The 19,613-nt window shown below is 44.7% G+C and overlaps 1 protein-coding gene across 1 annotated transcript in view; it reads left to right on the top strand.

The window, feature by feature from the left end:
- Positions 1-1,587: 1,587 nt before the first annotated feature.
- LOC119462278 (cytochrome P450 3A14-like) overlaps positions 1,588-19,613 on the top strand; it is a 66,539-nt gene continuing 48,513 nt past the window's right edge. Inside the window, exons 1-6 of the mRNA XM_049673230.1 lie at positions 1,588-1,751; positions 3,864-3,957; positions 4,329-4,381; positions 6,307-6,403; positions 13,739-13,855; positions 19,222-19,310. Coding sequence (XP_049529187.1) covers positions 1,684-1,751; positions 3,864-3,957; positions 4,329-4,381; positions 6,307-6,403; positions 13,739-13,855; positions 19,222-19,310 — 518 coding nt within the window. The 5' untranslated portion in view covers positions 1,588-1,683. The remainder of the gene's footprint in view (positions 1,752-3,863; positions 3,958-4,328; positions 4,382-6,306; positions 6,404-13,738; positions 13,856-19,221; positions 19,311-19,613) is intronic.

The following is a 19,613-nucleotide window of genomic DNA, read 5'->3' as shown; positions in this document are numbered from 1 at the left end:
GGGGAGACATCATATGCAACATGCTTCAGAATACCACGAAGGACGGAGTTGACCCGGTTTACCAAATGTTGAGCGCCATGACCATATGTAGATATCCCATACCGGATTACACTGTAGCATAATTAAGGCATGTACTACAAGCTTTCGGACAGACATTGGCATGTAAAATTTTATATTATACAAAACACAGGACACTGCGCGAAGTTTTTGACAAATATGTGCGAAATGAGAATTCCAGGATAAATCGCTGTCAAAAAAACATCAAGGTATTTAATTGAACGAGTGTATTGCACAGGGTCACACGAACAGGGATTGCAATCTGATGTGTGCAAATATAATGGGGACGACAAGGTAACTTGCCTCACAGGGTTGTGGAAACAGATTAGTTGAGTTTTGGACGCATTGACATCAACTACATTATTCCGAAACCAGTCCATAAGCTTTGTTGTTGCCATTTGTAAAGAAGAAATGGCGTCAGAGTAACTTCGAGCGTATGAATTAAGGACAGTGTCATCAGCATACTGATATAAGTTGACGTTCACAACATTAGATAAATCGTTGAAGTATAAGTTAAATAATAATGGACTTAAAATTGAACCTTGGGGGACGCCAGCTTTAATTTCAGTCAGGTTGCTGCGAAATTTTCCAATAGACACAATGGTGCCTGTGAGATAAGAAGTTTTTCAGAAGCCGTAAAAACGCACCCCGAAAGCCTAGCAATGAAAGTTTGGTTAGTAGTATACTATGACAGACACTGTCAAACGCTTTTCGGACGTCGAAAAACCGTGCACAAGCAATCTGATTGTGTTCAAACGCAGAGTTTAGTGTATCGGTAAAACCTTCAAGCAGCAACTGTGTGCCCCGATTCGCCACAAAGTCATACTGGCTAGGAGATAACACGCTATGCTTGCTTAAAAAGCTGCTCATTGTCTTGAGCAGATGTTTTTCCAATATCTGCCCATATCTGCCCCCTAACTCCCATATTCAACAATCCGACATGAAACATATAGGACCCCATACAAAAACCCGTTTCTATATGCCATGTGATGTTATTGGATGCGGGCGCTATGGGGAATACCTTTTCTTTTCAGTAGGGCTCCGTGAACGGGAGAAAAAGAAGCAAGCATGGATAGGAAGTAACGTCATTTTTCATAAGCCATAAGTAATACTTGAGGGTATTAGAAAATCGAGCGTTCTGTGGAGTGGTTACGCTAAGAGAAGTTTACACCAAAAATTGTCATCGCTGCAATTTACTGAGACTCAACAATGTGGCTACGAAGGATGCTGTAGAATACACATGAATCGCGAAATGGCTCCTCTGTAACTTTAATCGCCTGTTTGCCGGATGTCTGGTGCGCTTCGGCGTGTTTCGCTCAACTATTAGAGACTTACGGGCACAGACTTCGTGACTATACTGCGCAGGTGCCGTAGACTGTAAAAAATGCGTCGGGCGCGGAGCGTCAAGCATCAAAGGCCCAGTTTCCTGCACTAGGCCATTAAAAAACAAACATCTGCGCTAGTTTCGATCGATGCATGCTGAACTCCGCGACCGCAGAGTTCCTGGGATCGCTTCCACCTGTGCACAGCGCAGATACACAGCAGCTCTAGAGCATTTTAGATCGGCGGGCTTTCTGAAGCGAGGCTATAGTAGTTTTCGCCAGTGTTGGTAAATCCAGTGCTAGCATGGCATTTCAGTTTGGCCTAGCCGATTACATCGCCATATTGTCTATCCTATGGATTTTACTATACGGGTGAGAGATCCTTTCTTTCGATTTCCATTTAGACGCGTCATGTGCGTCACGGTTTCACTTCTGACGCATGCCTCGAAACTTTCTCTCCAAGAAATGCAAGTGTTTGAAATGTGACAACGCTACCCTTAAGCACGTGACAAGTGATTATCAGGGAATTGAGCACACCTTCTCGTTACCCGCGCCCGTCGTTGGGTGGCTGGAGTGTTTCGCTGCTCAACGCGAGGTCTACAGCTTGATCATCGGCCACGGCGATGCGAACAAAATCCTAGGATGTTTGCGCAGTTAGATGAAAGAGTTAGATGATGAAGTTAGATTTGGGAACTTTTGCTACAGGGAAACTGAACTTCACGCGAGCATACTGAGGTGTCGCAGCTAAAAGTATCCCTCATTGTGCACTATTGGTGAAGGGCGTGTGTATCACCACGTGTCTCAGAAAACAAATGGGAGCGATTCTTGAAACTGTCGCTGTACAGAGATTAGATCAGTTTTTCGGCAGCACCTTATTTTGCCAGCGATAATTAGATAATTTTCTTACAATAATAGCGGATGCACTCATTAAGCAAGGAAAAACACTGAGTAAGCAACTAAACAATTACTTTAGGGCACCCGCTGAGGATTATGAAGAGGAGTCGGTCAGAGCTCGTGTCCTCAGTAGGAATTGTGAGCCAACAGCCGTCCCATCACGTTTTCCATGACATAAATTGACATCTATTAGCCTTCCTTACTCTGTCCAGCATTACATAATATGTTATTAAAGAAAAGTAAGGCGAATGCTTTTCGCGGCAAGATTCTACTTGCACGGGTGCACCGAGACTGTGTACAGTTATTTAACACAACCAAATGAACATAAATCGAGCATTTAGTGGCTTCAATATTCACAATTGTAACATGTCCGCTTAACAAAGTAAATCAGAACATTCGAATGAATGAACTAAGAAGTTTGAGAAAAGAGATGGTAGTGGAGCACTTCTGATAAACTTCGACAGCTTGGTGTTCTCGAGGGTTTTTTGCATTCTGTCTTCATCGGAATGCGGCCATCGCGGCCGGGATTCTGCTGATCAAAAGCAGAACGCCATGGCCACTGGGCAACCATAACGCGTAAAAAGAGCAGTTTTAGTTTATTCAGTTCTCAAGTAATCGTCAAGCAACCAAATGTTTTTTTTTCTTCTTCTGAGTATCTATCAGAGTCGCTTAATACGATTGGTTGGGTAGTATGTATTATTGCCACAAGATGTGACAGGCCAGCACTCTGGAAACATTAAGGTGGTTTTAGGAGCACACTATCTAAAACTACTCGACACATCCGACTCGATGCATCCGACTCGATGCATCTGACTCGACGCATCTGACTCGACGCATATTACTCGACACACCCGACTCGATGCATCTGACTCGACACATCTGACTCAACACATCAGGCTTGACACACCGGTTGACATAATTGTGGCGCTAGTCAGTACGCCACGTACAAGAGATGTATGCACATTGGTGACGACCGTTGGTTTCATTATATTTTCATGGTTTCAGGTACAAGAATATCGTCTTATGTCTTGAGCAGATTTGTTATTGCTAAAACTATTACATCCGCATCAAAATTTCGGCAATCGTTCTACCGTGTATCCCAGCTAACGTTAGCCAAGCCATTCAACGAAAAAAATATGCTTAAGAAACACGGTGCAAGATACAGTTATAAAACCTACGATGTTGTACAACGTAGGTCTTAAAATTGTATGTTGCATCGTGTTTTTTTAATATTTTTTTTTTCATGTAACAGCGTAGCTGACGTTAGCGGGAACGCCCTATGTTATGGCGGGTTATATCACGACCAGCTCTTGCTTTCCTTGTCAACTATATTTAGTGGGCTGATTTAAAAGGTGAAACCTATGGTGTGCAATGACTGTTTTGTGCTTCGGGCGAATAGGAATGCTCTGTGGGATTTTCATTTCTTAAATTCTCGAAAATCAGTACGTGTTCAACAAGTATCGAATAAACGCGCGCTTATGTTTAGTGCAGATTCCACATTATTACTCACAGCTTCATAGTGGGATCACAGACTATATTGTGTGCCGACATGTACACATGTAGTCTCAACACATTTTCATTCTTGTTCAGGTACCTTTCCAGAAACAGAAACTACTGGAAAAACCAAAATGTTAAGTTTGAAAGCTTTTCCATCTTGGCTCGTCCGATCCAACGAATGCGAAAGGTAAATTACTTCTGTTATAATATCGCCGTGATGTTACAACTATTATCTTTAGGAAGCGCGAAAAGTAAGGCAGTATTGGAATCTAAAGCTATCAATGCATGTGGGCCTGTAACGAGTCTTACATTATTTGTGTACTCACTTGAACACTCGATGTCCTATACGTAATCTTTGTACATATAATACATACACAAATAGTGGCTTTGATAGATCGATTATTCACGATATTGAAAGCTAATCGCGCGCTTAAGCAAGTAGAGGAAACCAGTAAATACGGCTACGTCTATCTGCTGCACCAATGTAAGGAACCAGCGTTTGTTCAAAAGTGGTAACACTAATTATTACTTCATCTTTTTTTGTTATATCTCTGGTAGCCAGTCTGCTTGCATGATCAAGAACAATATCAGAAGATGGGACGAGTGTTCGGGTAATATTTTCTCACTTGTTTTCTCGAATTTCTTAATATAGGGTCAGCTTTGTTTGCAACCTAAATCTAGGTTGCGTATCGGCAATGTACACCTTGGGCTGATATGAAAGGCAACACCAGATTCGTGTTCAAAGCCGGTAATATTGCTTGTGTACGCTCGTAATGGGGTAAAATTCCAGCAGTGGGATTCGTCAACAGGAGAAAAACCAAACAAATAGCAGTTAGTGGGCCTCTGACTTGCAAGTCTGCAACGATTACCGTTTGAACACAGATGAAGTGTGCCCTTTCAATTTCGTGGAGAGTGTACATGACAAAGGGTTATGTCACCCATCTCTCGTAACACAAATTTAGAATGGTAAATGAGAACATGTTGAGGGTAAGCTCCGGCTTTCGTTTCTTCTTTATTTCTAATCAGTAGTGCACATAAGGGTAGTGTTAAATTAATAAAAGGAAAACAAAAGGCAGCGGACTTGTTAAACGCATGCAGATCGGGAGTGTTCCATAATTACTTCAGCAAACGAGTGTGCAGTAATTATTCGAAACGCTTCTAATTAAGCAAAAAAGGTTAACGTTTCGCCGCACAATAATATTTCTTCCTTTTGATATGTACTTGAAGGGACGGTTAACATTTCCCCTATTTTCCCTGAATTCGAAATTGGTGTCTTGTACAGTTGCTTTAGGACTCGGGGAAACATTGCGGATAACGGCAGTATAGGACACTCTCGATTGCTTGAATAAGTAATTTTCTGCGAAGGCTATAATTAATCTACACAGAATTGACATCTAACATTCGTCACTGACAACATGTTTCCTACTTCAATGAAATATAAACACTACCTCATAAACTTCACTGACGAGACCAGGGAAAAGCAACTGCATGCCTTGTATAACACATAAAAGCGAGAAGAATACGAGTATTCAGTAATTATTTTGAAAGCCACATAATTAACCTACACAGACTTTAAACTTCGGTACACGTCACCCATTGGGACCCATTTCCTGTAAATATCAAATGTCTTGCGCATGTTGGTCCTCCCATTAATTTGGAGGAACTTTTCAAGGGTTTCCCAGAACGCTTCTGAACAGGCCGAAAACGAGGGTATAGAAAGCTTCATTTAACCCCTCATTCTTACACAAACTTCAAAATTTGCCTACACGTACATTGCTCTTGACATTCATCACATTTGCTTAATATATAAAATTCTTAACTGATCTAGCTTTTTCATAAAAGCGGGAAAACTGGCAAATAATGTTTTTGAGCGCTTTGATTCTCTTAGCAGCTTCGCTGCAAAAGAAACGAGAAAGTGGGAAAATATCCGGTGACAATGATAACAGGATGTGATAGTCAATCGTGGCTGACCCGCCAGCTAGAAAGCTGACGGCACGAATAAAGGAGATACGCAGTGCAAACGCAGATGTTATGACGTTAGCAATGCTGCAAAAAAATAAATAAAACAATTAAATAACTGCACAACGAGACAATAGCATACCTCAAGTTCAAGTTGCCTGTCACTTTGTGTTTGCGAAGTCGCACAATCGATAAATTCAGGCTTCTTAGGGTAGACTACCTTGTGTATTATTATTTGTGTATAGCATATAAAGGTAGAGAAGTTTTCAAAGTGTAAGCGGTAGTTTTGATGAGCTGGTTCACGCCGACGAAATAAAATCACGCTTGTAAAAATGCTTGCTAAATCTTTTCAGACATGCATAATTTTTTAGAAACACGACCAGGTGATAGCAGTGCAGCGGATGCCCGTGACAACACGAATGAAAACTGAGCGCGCTGCTCGTTCTCAGGGCAGCATTCCAGACGCGCTTCTTAGTTGCAGTGTGCTGGTACGTCTGCTCAATTAGGCTTAGCAGCGGCGCGGTGTTGAGCGAATGCAATTATTCAGCCCTTAACTATTTGCGCTTGCGAATTGCAGTCTTTACGAAGGAGGAAAGCCCAGCTTGATGCTGTCGGAGCCTGACCTGTTGAAACAGGTTCTAGTAAAGGATTTTTCAGCACTGCCCAACAGACGAGTAAGAACACCTCCTATGAATTATTTATTTGTTGCTTTGTTCCTTATTTTTTTCTCACGACGCATGCAAGTGAAATGTACCTAGATCCGAAATTTGAGAGGAAATCTATGGCTGTAAATTACTGCGAGAGTATAAATTGGCTGTATGTGCGCGAAATTTTATGATTACTGCTAGTGATATCACTTATATCATGATATCGTTTCATCTTACGTACTTACAATAGAACTGCAAGTGTGTATGCCATGAAAACCAACCTTTCACTTAGTGCACTTTCTTCTCGTCGCAAAATCGCACGTTTATTTCTTTTTCACAAGCTATACAATCATTCAACTATCCGCCATGATCTCATTTTTCAGCCACAATACGTATCGCTTCGAATCGACCATTGTTATAAGGTTGGTCTCGAATCATGTCACTGTAAAACGTTTTTTGAGACATTTTTCCTTCGGTCATCCACGGAATGGAAGCACCTTCCGGCTGAAGTCTTATCCATTCACGATAACCAAAGGTTTCGAGCGGCTTTAGCTAACATTGTGTAATCGAAGCATTTTTCCTACTATATGTTTGTAACTTAAGTGCATTTTGTATTTGCCACTTTGCTATCTTAGTTTGCTACCAATTTCTTATGACAATGTAAACCCTAGCTGAAACTGTATAATCAGAAGCCTTTGTACTTAAACGTTCTAACTGCTCTTATTTATTCTATTTTCATTTGCTGTAACCCACTCCACTCTTTAGTGCCTTTGGCCCTGAGAGAAATAAATAAATAAATAAATTATTAAATAAATAAATAAATAAATAATAGCTCTTAGAGCGCGGTGGTGAAGATCGTGGTCGTCCGACGATTTTACTAGAGCGAATCAGAAAATATTTGCCCCTAATTTTTATTAGCCAAAATAAGGTACATACAGGTAATTATAAATATACGTACCATTCTACGTACCTTACACTATTTTCCACATAGTCCCCAAACCAGTTCAGGCATTTGTCCCATCGCAGCCTTAAATTTGAGGTTCCCCTGTGGTAGAATTTGTCCGGCTGACAGTGGAATCACCGTCGGACTGCTGTCTTGGCTTCATCGCTGCACGCGAATCGCTGTCCTACTAGGAACTTCTTCAGCGGACGCAAAACGTGGAAATTACTAGGGACGAGGTCCGGACTATATGGTGGGTGGTCCAGACTCTCCCAATGAAATGACAGAAGCTTGTCGGTGGTTCTGATTGCCACATGTGGCCTCGCATTGTCGTGCAGGGTAACCACGCTGTCCACATCCAGAATCCCTCGGCGTTTTCATTGATGGTCGCACCTTGTGGCATTAACTTCAGCCGGAGCGGTCCTCAGTGATCCCAGAGGACCATTAACATCGCTTTCCCAACAGATAGCACTGCACGGATTTTTTTTTTTTTTGTCCCAGGTGAACCCGGATGTTTCCACACTATGCTCTGGTGCTTCGATTCCGGCGTGAAATGGAATATCCACGTTTCATCGCCCGTAACAATGCGGTCCAGGAAACTTTCACTCTTCTCGGCATACCGATGCAGATGATTCAGTGACGAAATCATTCGCTCGCCTTTCATCAAGCCATCCAACTGTTTAGGCACCCACAGATAGGAAGCCTTCCGGTACCCTAAGGACCCGGGACCGATGTCGTAAACACTCCCATACGAAATGCCAAGCTCCCGGGAAATGTCCTTGAGGTGCACACGCCGATCTGCTTTCACCATTGCATCAACGCGGGAAATGTTGTTCTCAGCCAACGACGCACGCGGCCTTCCCGAACGCTCATTGTCATACAAGCCCCAATGCCGAACTCACAACACCACCACCTCACACTTCTCAAAGCGAGGCGCCTTTCCCTATACGTGGGCTGCATTTCCCTGTGGATTTCGATGGGCGTTCGTCCCTTGCTCCATAGAAAACGAATCACACTTCGTTGCTCGTATGCCGTGAACGTGTGAAGCACAACCGCCATCTTCAACAACTGACAGCAGCGCCGTGCTGCGGAGCTACCGGCAGATAAGGCCGGTCCGGTCCAAGAAAGGTCCACCGCTGTGAATGGATATGTTGACTTAGCATTTACCACCGTAATTTGACTAAAGTGAAATAGGGGAAAAGACTTTCTGATTCTCCCTCGTATTTATATTAACGCTCGCGGCGCATTCGCGCCGCCATCGCCGCTGCAGTGCTGGTCCGCTGATGGCGCATGCGCGGCGCACGTGTGGAGGGTTAGAGGGCCTCCAGAGACGCGGAGTGAGTTTGGCTGCAAAAACAAAAGAGCGATCGCCTCGGTTGCGGAGCAAGAGCGTCGTTCTGCCTTCGCTGCTGGCATGAACGCTGTTTATACGCACACTGTAAGCCCACTGACGATGCTGCTGAGCAGCTGCGTGTATACCCTGAGCAGTGTTAGCGCATGATGGCAGTAAACATCAAGCTAACGTTTACTAATGTGTAACCCGGTGCTGACTAACCCGTCGGTGCCATCTAGTGCACCATCGAGATGCGATGCCTGCAACGCCACTGCAAGCCGGCGCTCACCACGCCAGCGTTATTGTGAGACGCCTGGTGGCTGCCAGGGGGGGCTGTTTCCCTACCAAGCCGGAGTTGCTTTGAGTGCTGCGTCGCGCCAACATGTCGCACCCGCGTATAGTTTAAACACCGTCTGAGGAGTTCAAGTACGGCGCCGAACCTCGATTTCGCTATCAATGCTTCACGCTTGAGGCGGAACTGCCAAATTTTGATTGACGAAGAAGGCGCGCGCGTCGACCTCTCATACCCATCAGTGTCAATCCACGTTTTATTTCAAGATTTCGTCAATATCAATTGCTGCTGGCGGTCGAGTGTCGAAGAAACAATTCCTAACCTTTCTCATACATGACAAATCGACCTTACCGCCTCACCAATGTCCATGTGCGACGAAAGGCAACTTAGAATCCATCCTGAAGCTGAGCCGAGGAGGGATGAGGCTGTTTACCCGTGAACTAAGGCCCATAGATGAGTCAGTGGCTTGAATTGTTTGTCGTTAGGGTCTAATTTTGACCAACCGGGGTTCTTTAACGGGCACCCAGTGCACGGCTCTGGGGTGTTTTTGCATTTAAGATTCCATTTAAACGTGCCAAAACCACCACTTGATTATTAGGCACGCCGTAGTGGGGTACTCCGGATTATTTTGGACCTCCTCGGGTTCTTTAACGTGCACCTAAATCGAAGTACACGGGTATTTTCTGCATTTCGCCCCCATCGATATGCGGCCGCCGTGACCCGGATTTGATCCCGCCACCTCGTGATTAGCAGCCCAACACCATAGACACTAAGCAACGTACCACGGGGGTCTTGTTCTTGCATTTCAACACCATCAAAATGCGGCCGCAGCGGTCGGATTTTGCCTGTTATATTGTTGTCGCCTGTTACTGAAAACATAATTCTAGTCCTTGAGCTGGGTTATTCGATGAGGCGGACGTTATTGCACGAGAATTGGAAACACATATTCAACGAATGAAAAATGACCAATTATCGTTTCAATTAATTACTTTACGGCGCATATTGAAATTTACGAATTTTAGCTGGTGAGCTTGCAAGGCGTGTCCACCTGACATTAATTTCCAAATTGACATCCGTTTGGAGATATACGCAGTCAAACTCGCCGTAAAAATGCACTGTTGTTCCACTTACCTTTTTAGCCAAACGCTCGTTTATGCAGAAGCACGAAAGTAACTGGAACGCCCGTGTACATTTGTCCCTCACTTTGGAGAAATAATATCCTCGAAACGTGGTGTCATCCTGGAGATTCATTTCGAGTGGATGCATTGTACAAGCTCACCGGCTACAACTCGCATATTGCATTGTGTGTCGTTAAGTAATTAAGGACGTTAATCATTGAAGTTTTGGCAATTATCTGAATATGAATTTGGATTTGTTGTGCTAGCAATATCCACTTCTTCGAATAATCAAGCTCAAGGGCAATAATTATGCTATCCGCCAGAGGTGACTTTTAAGGACTCCGGAAAACTTAAAGGTGATCACCCTGTGTGAGCAGGGCTTGTTCTGAGCTGGAATCATGCGCACCGGCGCACTGGCCGTTGGGTACGTGAACGCACTACCGGCCGCTCTAGCCATATGGCGTTGGGAGAGGAGTGTAAAAACGCCCGTGTGCTGAACATTGGAGAGGAAGAGTGAGACACAGATAAATAGAAAGAAGGAAAGAAAGTTTACCAGTCGCGTATTATATCGCACATTATATGGTGTCTGGAGAGGATAGCTTAGCGACAAGCTTGGCATGCTACTTGGTCTAGGAGGCATGTTGAGAGGCGAACTTTGAGTATACAATTAAAACAACCCACCACCAATAACCCACCACCAATCGATCATTTTTGAAGGCTTTTAACAAACTATTCACTACGTTGAAGAGGTGTATTATAGACTGGAGGAGTGAGTTTCGCTTTGCATTCATCAAGCACAAATTGTCGGGACCTGGTTTTAGATGTTGCAACTACTTCCATGGATATTGACCATAAAACTGCCACGACACTGCGACCTGTTGTTTCATTCATCGCTGCCTTGCTTTTCGATGCATATAATTTTCTCTCACCGTGCTTCAGGGCAGGTGGAAACACCTTGTCTTTATCCGATGTGCAGAATCAAGCCAGATTCCGCTGGTTGTGCAGACGTGTTATATCGGAGGGTGAGGATAAATGGCGTACCCATACAGACTGAAAGTAGATGGTGAACTCAAATGTTTATGATCACTTTTATTCTCACTACTCGCATGCACGTGTAGCCAAAAGGCGACGAGTATTCCTGTAACAATAAACAAATAATAAAACAAAAACGCTCGCAGATTGCTGCATATCGAAAAGTGACGTCTCTGCAATGATTCGTCATGGCTGAGCGCTGTGGTTCATACTTACAGGGAAAAATATAGTGGCATTAATAGTGTGTCCGGTATTCCTCATCTGGTATTCTGGTACGGTGATTCGTACCGAGTTCACTAGTCATGTTGTAAGAAGTATTCGGTTCTGATTTTTAACGTCACGTTAAAGTGGGCAGCCATCATCTTTCCGCATGCTCGGAGCAGCAAAAAAAAGAAACACCGCATATCCACGAAGTGAATGATGATGAGTGGGCGAAGCACCGGCGATCAGTCTGGTAGCCGTGAGTCATTGCCCACTCGAACATGCAACCCATGTGTACAGTATATACAATGTTGTTTTATTGGTCTTATATGGTATTGAGGTACGGACTTCGTTTTTCCTTCATTAAGACTGCGTTGTGATCAGTGCAGCAGCACGGCGACGCCGGCAAGCGGACCCAGAGGCAGCGAGAGCGCGGGAAGCGTTCTCTACCTGAGGTTGGTGGCGCCGATGCTCGGTTCAAGCGCGAGCTTCGCGAGACCTCAGCTCCGGGTCCGCTTGCCGGCGTTGCCTTGCTGCTGCAGCTTCGCGAGCCCTAGACTCCGGGTCCGCTTGTTGTCTGCGTCGTCGTGCTGCAGCAGCTTTGCGAGCCCTCGACTCCACTTGCAGTTGAGCCGCCACTCTCGCCTTTTCATCCATAGCGGGCGCGCCGTTATTAGAAGCGACCGCTATCATCCATGGCTGAAGAGAGAAAGAGATCTAGCGAGCGCGCCTCGGGAACGACCGCAGCGCCCCTAGCGGATTCCCTGCAAACCAAAGCTACGGACGACGAAGGAGGGACAAGGCTCGGCGCTTCGCCTAAGGTGCTTCGCCTCTGATATTAATGGGAGCGAAGCTACTCATCAAAACAGAAAAAGAGGTTTATTTGAAGAAAGGCAGAGAGGTCGGCCTGAGCGATAGTTTGCTCTGGCCTGCTACACTACATTGGGGAAGGAGCGGGGAGAGAAAAAGAGCGATGAATGACGATGATAAGATAAGGAGGTGCGTATATGCATGTCCATCACGTTGGGGTCATTCTAGAGTCGTGCGTCGAGTCCTGTGGCTTGGAGGAAGGCTTTAGTGGCTCCGATGACCACAGCTGCTCTGTTGGCGTCAGGCTAAAGGACCTAATACAATCTTGTCAGATATTGGTCTTTTAGTAACTCGTTCAATAGTAGAAATAAAGGCTCTGCATTTCTCGCGCGTACGCTGGGCATGAGCAAAAGAGAACAATTACACGACACACAAGTTGCAGGCATGAAACTCATTTCCGCTGCCGTATACGCCAATATTCGTTTCACTTTTTATGGGACTGTTGCTCTGTGTGCGCTCCACATTTTACCACGGAAACAGCAGTAAAACGATAACGACAATGCAATTTCCGCTTTGCCAAACGGAGATGGAACGCACGCGTATCTTTCGTGGCATCGGTTAGGTGGCAGCTCCGTGGAAAATTCTAGCATCCTAAACCGATCCCTACCACGTGCAGGCCAGACAATAATCTTACATGAAACACTACTCTGCTACCGATGAAGGAAGACAACCGATGGCGGTTGTAGCTCGTTTACTCCGTGACAAAGGTCAAGTAGCGTAATCAATACTGTTGTAAAAAATGAAAGCGCCTCAATAATAATCTTGTCACCAGAGAAACACTACTTTAGTGAACAATATGCTCTCCCAATTCATTATTGAAAGTTTTCGGCAGAAGCTACTATATCTGTTAGAATACGTGGCACACGGAACAGCCGACAAAAACTCGAGACTCAGACAGGCGTTTATTAGCGTCCGCCTCAGCCCAGAACGTCCAAGTTGGCAGGCTAGTCCCTTCAAACGCGCTCACGCGCTCCCTGGCCCGATGCTATCCTGCCGATGCTCGTTCTCTTCTTTCTTGTAGGAAGAACGCGGGAAATTCTACAATATCTATTAGAATTAGAACAACTTGTGAAGCCCTAATTGCGGATTTAAAGCATCATCTCTGAATAGGATCGCATGCGTGCAGTAGAAGCCTGGAAACATCAGCCAGAAAATGAAAGCTTTCTTTTTCCCACGATTATTTCATATCTGGCAGGATAAGTGTTGCTACGACAATAATGGACGTCAGATGTTACTGACTTGCAGTTTTTCTTTGTGGTGTTGACCTGCATGTTATCAGTTATTGTGATTGGCCCCGCACTGTTTATAGAGATAATCGGAAATTTCATTTCTTGTCATCTTATTTGATTATGGCGACTCAGATCGCTATACAGGAATGCCTAAAATCCTTGAGACTGCCCACTATTAAAGGTATAGGGTCTTGTTCTGTAGGATTTCAGTTCTCTTGTTATTCCACGATGTTGCCCGAATGCGTGAGATAAGAACATTACAAATTAGCCTGACCGTGAAAAATTCAATTCGCAGTCTTCAATGGCATGAAGTTAAAGCCATTCATGTTATGTACAACATTTTGCAGGAGCACAAGTTTGACGATCCATTTCTCACTAACATAATGACACTGGCACCTGTCGAACGCTGGAGAAAAATACGTCAACTTGCTACGCCTGCATTTTCAACGGCAAAGCTGAGGAAGGTGAGAATATTACTTACGACACGGGCCATTTTTTATTTGTTTACTGGCATGAATAAATAAGAAGACGTTGACACCAACAGATAGGGCCGGCAACTAGTTTTCACGTGGGTGCCACGGAAATCTATCACACAATATCACGAAGTAATAAAAAAGACAGAAAAAGTGACATTGTAAAACTTATTATAAATAAGACTGCAGATCAAGTTCAGATACGTAAACTGCCATAAGAAACATGGCACATTGTAAAATGCAACATCATAAATGTCAAAAACGCTACAGATAAAGCATAGATGCAGATGCTATCATAAGAGAGAAAACTGCATTGTAAACTGACACAACATACGTGTTGAAAACCTTCTTGATTTACAAGCAACCTGTACTCTGCTTTAACACGAACGTTCAGTAACACAACAGAAAAATATTTTCGAACACTCGCTCACTGTTTGAATATTGGCACTGCCTTTATAAATGAAATCCTAATAGGGTTGCTTCCCAACAGCTACTCTTCAGAAACGGGTATAACGGCGGCTCTTCACAAACGTTCGCTTGTTGCTCTCAAAGGGCTTTTGGAGGTCGGTCATAAGGCTCATTCACGCCGACGACTGACAGCGGTCGCGCAATCAAGTTGGTCGCAAAGCGACCAGTGGCAAATGGTCGCTTTTCTATTTTGGGCCACTCGCTCGCTGCTCGATTTTTCAGTCGCGCGACCGTGGTCGCAAAGCTGCTCAACCAATCAGCGCCGCGCCGAAAGTGACGTTATGTGTTTTTATCCGGCGTCGTCCACGCCAAATGCAATGTCCACACCACCATATGCAGACTACAAGCCAGTAATTGGTGTCTTGTCTTGTGATGCTGGGACGCAGCAGTTGCAGCAACGTGTCGAATGTACGCGGTCGCATTCGCTGGAAGCTAAACAGCAGGAAAAGAAAGCAAAACACAAACCAGTTTTACAGCTGCCGTTCGTTGAATCAGCACGCCACCCAAAGGTGAACAGCGGGTGAACAGCTTCGCTTTAATATTATACACCGAATCCCACCGCAACGCGAAGCTAGAAATTACAACTTGCTATCGATAATACTCGTTGTCATGAGCACAAAGTTCGGTCAGGAGGCGGCTTGCATGGCCAGCCACTTCACGCGAGTGGAGGCTCGGGCGCACCCACCAGCGTCGCGTTTTCTTCTTCGGAGGCTTCCGCACTGCCACAGCGGACACCACGGTAGAGCACATCAGCACAGGGACGACGTCTGCCTGTTCGCTCGAATGAAAATCCATGGCTGTTGCCGGAACGCGAAACCAATTTAAACAGTGCCAGCGAAGTGCGCGCGAACTGCGTAGATTCCTAGAGTTCTCGCTGTGAACGATAATCTCCGGGATTGCGACTTGCCGGTCGCGCTCAGCCGGGCTTGCCGGCGTGAAGATCGGTCGCCTTCGGTCGCGAGCAAGGTGTAAGGAGTATATATCTTACACCGTGGTCGCGAGTCGCAAATGGTCGCGCGACCTCCTCAAGTCGCCGGTGTGATTGAGCCTATACTGTCGACACATACTAAGGTGAACGATAAGGACCGCATGCACATTGTTGCTGGTGAGAGGGAGAGAGAAAGAATGCATAGAAAGGCAGGGAGGTTAACCAGATGTAGTTCCGGTTGGCTACCCTGCACGGGGGGAAGGGGTGTGGGGATAAAAAGACAAAGAGAAGAGAAGGAAGCTGATGAAAATTACATTGTACATATATGGAATGTATGTACTACATGACATCGTATGCATTTTCGACCAGGGCCGTTAACTTACCTCGTGATCTCTTTGCCAGTCATGAAAATTAAGAAAGCAAACAGGGAAGTCGTGAGACTATAGTAAAAAATGCAGATCCCACACAATGTCAGCCTATTAGTGGCGACAACGAAGTACGGGTTCCATTCGTGTTCCTCTATGGTCACGGGACATTTCTTGGAACTCCAATAACACGGCGAGGATCTATCTCACCCTCTGATCCGTGTTATCTGCTCAAAAAAGAACTGTCTCGTTATCGGCCTCGTTGAGAGCGCCCCATGCTCACTTTATGTTTGTCAGCTACATTGTTGTTGTCTGAGTTTGAGTTTATTTGATGTAATTTGTTTAATTGTCATGGCATTGTAAATGTTGGTCATCAATGTGGTCACCGGCTTATCCATGTTCAACTGATGCATGAGTGAAAGCCTGCTGTGAAGTGAAGTGAACCTTAGCAGCTTCGTTAGGCAGTTCGCTACCGAACAGGGCGAAGTCACTTAGAGGTCATTTGTAATAAAGTGAAAAAATAAATTGTCTTACAAACCGATGGGCACAATCACCTAGTGCGCACAGTCCCTTTCAGCTAGAAAAAAAACAAAAAAAAAGCTGTCCGCCCTTCCACTGGGGTGGAGATGGAAGACCAGCGAAGCTGTACTATGGTGGGAATTATGTATTTCCAATTATAGCTATTAGGATGTGATGGTGTAATTAGTTATTTCAACTATTAAAAATGAGAAATGTATATCACCCGGTGGTTTTAATTTATTTAGTGACCACCGGGACCATGGCCTTATGATCGTTAAGGTACACCCCCATAGGGTGTACGGCAAAGGTTGGCACGTTCGTCATAAACACGTCACCAACGTCGCGCGCGTTCGGTGCGAACGCGGGCAAAACGCCGCCGCCGTCGACAACAGTTGTGCGCGTTGTTTGCGTGACCGCACACAACCGCTGTCAAAACGCTGGCTACGTGACGGAACGGCTAAACGCCGTTGTTAACGCTGTTAGGGGAGAGGCGGGCGACAGCCCAGAGAGAGTCGGTGGCACAGGCTGCAGAGGCCGGCAGGGCTAGCCTTTAGGCAGGGCTGCGTGCATGCGCCGCAGTGGGTGAGCGGGCACGCACACGTACAGTCTAGGGTGCCTCGATGCCCTCCCCGCCCACCGCTCCCCTTTCACTGGGAAGTCGCGTTTGCTCTCCGCCGTGCGTTCGCTCCCTATGAAATCACGCGTCCCTCGCCCTCGCGCGCTTTCACTCGCACATACAGCATACGGCCAATGAAACTGTTTTTCTAATGCCGGACGCGATCATCGAAGAGTGAGCCATTAACCGCTTCGCTGTAAAAGGAACTAAAGTTCAGAACACATACACATTCGCACTTGTAATGACGCGAAGAGAACGAAATCAACTAGAGCATCAACAAAAGAAAAAATAACGATTACAATAAAATATTATGCACGCACTAAAACAATAGTTCCAAACCGTGTCACTATCGCTTAGTCCCGTAATACGTTCAATATATCTTTTCTTCATGGAGTTTATTTACCGCGAATAATGGCACGTATACATCCAATCCAGTTTACGCCGCCGTTACCCGTATGTCGCAGAAAATGTCTAGTACACCTGCGCTTCTTATGCTACGATATGCTTCTCTCAAGAAAGGCTAGCAGTGGCCCTCAGATGCTAACATCTACATCAGATGCTACCTTAAGAATTGGCGATGGATGCTTCGATTCAGTACCCTTAAGTTAAGATGGGCGTTCGAAGTCAGAATTTCAGTGGGACGGACACTTTGACTAATTGGTATTCCCGAATCACAATGTAAAAAAAAAAATCTGATCAAACGCGCATGTTGCAATCGTTGTGAATTGAAGCTTCATGGAAAAACCTTGCGAAGCCTCAGATCAAGCAATGTGTATCAAATATTATTCAACTATGATGAAGTGTACAATTGTCTTTACTTTCATCTTCTCAGCATGTAACCTAGTGCAATGTTTATGTTTGTCCACCACAAAAGACACATATTTGTTCTCGTGGCGTTTTTATGTTTATGCACTACTCACAAGCTATGCCGAAATGCAAACCCGAAATCATGGGGATGAGCAGTGGCAGGCGTCCAATATAATGCACCATTTCATTTAAAAGTTAGTGGTTGCGCCGACATTATATGTGCATGTTTTATTTAGTTTTTTTTTATTACACGTAACAGACATGCGTGTGCCACTACTTTGTCGGTGAGCACACGTGGGTTATGTAAGCCCGTTTGTTGGCATTATTCGGAGCACATATAAACTTCGCATATATATTTCATCATAATCATCATCAGCCTATATTTTTTATGTCCACTGCAGGACGAAGGCCTCTCCCTGCGATCTCCAATTACCCCTGTCTTGCGCTAGCGTATTCCAACTTGCACCTGCAAATTTTCTAACTTCATCATCCCATCTGGTTTTCTGCCGACCGCGACTGCGCTTCCCTTCTCTTGGTATCCATTCTGTAACCCTAATGGTCCACCGGCTATCCATCCTACGCATTACATGGCCTGCCCAGCTTCATTTCTTCCGCTTAATGTCAACTAGAATATCGGCTATCCCCGTTTGTTCTCTGATCCACACCGCTCTCTTTCTGTCTCTTAACGTTAGTCCTAAGATTTTTCGTACCATCGCTCTTTGTGCGGTCCTTAACTTGTTCTCGAGCTTCTTTGTTAACCTCCAAGTTTCTGCCCCATATGTTAGCACCGGTAGAATGCAATGATTGTACACTTTTCTTTTCAACGACAGTGGTAAGCTGCCAGTCAGGATTTGGTAATGCCTGTCGTATGCACTCCAACCTAATTTTATTCTTCTGTAAATTTCTTTCTCGTGATCAGGGTCCCCTGTGAGTAATTGACTGAGATAAACGTACTCCTTTACAGACTCTAGAGGCTGACTGGCGATCCTGAATTCTTGTTTCCTTGCCAGGCTATTGAACATTGTCTTTGTCTTCTGCATATTCATCTTCAACCCAATTCTTACACTTTCTCGAATAAGGTCCTCAATCATTTGTTGTAATTCGTCTCCATTGTTGCTGAATAGGACAATGTCATCTGCAAACCGAAGGTTGCTGAGATATTCGCCGTTGATACTCACTCCTAAGCCTTCCCAGCCTAAGAGCTTGAATACTTCTAAGCATGCAGTGGATAGCATTGGAGAGATTGTGTCTCCTTTCCTCACACCTTTCTTGATAGGTAACTTTCTACTTGTGGAGAACCAAGGTAGCTGTGGAATCCTTGTAGATGTTTGCTAAGATATTCACGTATGCCTCCTGTACTCCTTGATTACGCAATGCCTCTATGACTGCTGGTATCTCTACTGAATCAAATGCCTTTCCATAATCTATGAAAGCCATGTAGAGAGGTTGATTGTACTCCGCAGATTTCTCGATTACCTGATTTATATATATTTTTATATATTTTATATAGACATATATATATTTATATAGACAAATATATCCGTCGAGACACTGACCGACCTAGCAGACGACAAAAAACAGCAGCAGTGACGCCAAACCCGGAAGGGAAAGCATCGCTTTCAAAAAGCGTGCTCACGAAGTGCACTATTTGCAGATGAATGAATTAATCCAGGACTGCGCAAGAGTTAATTCCGAGCATCTTGCAAGGGCAGCAGAAGAAAGCAGGGACTTGGATGTCAAACAGTGAGTGTTGAATTTTAATGATTCTTGAGCTTCCATAAACCATACCACAGAGGTTTTTTTTCCTATTTCTTTTTTACTAGTATGGACAATGTCAGCTATACAGAATCTTCGAGATAATGATGTGCATTGAAGACTTCAGCTATGAGACAATAAAAAGAAATTGAATTCGGGCGTTTTACGCCCCAAAACGACGATACAATTACGAGGCACGATGCAGGACGGGTCTCCACAGCAATTCTGACCACTTGCGGTTCTTTAAGGTGCACCCATTCTCTGGATCTCTGATGAATCTCTGGACGCTGA

The sequence above is a fragment of the Dermacentor silvarum genome, chromosome 8 (assembly GCF_013339745.2).
Source record: "Dermacentor silvarum isolate Dsil-2018 chromosome 8, BIME_Dsil_1.4, whole genome shotgun sequence".
NCBI lineage: Eukaryota > Metazoa > Arthropoda > Arachnida > Ixodida > Ixodidae > Dermacentor > Dermacentor silvarum.
Note: the sequence above shows the minus strand (reverse complement) of the source record. Positions and strands in the feature narration are given on the sequence as shown.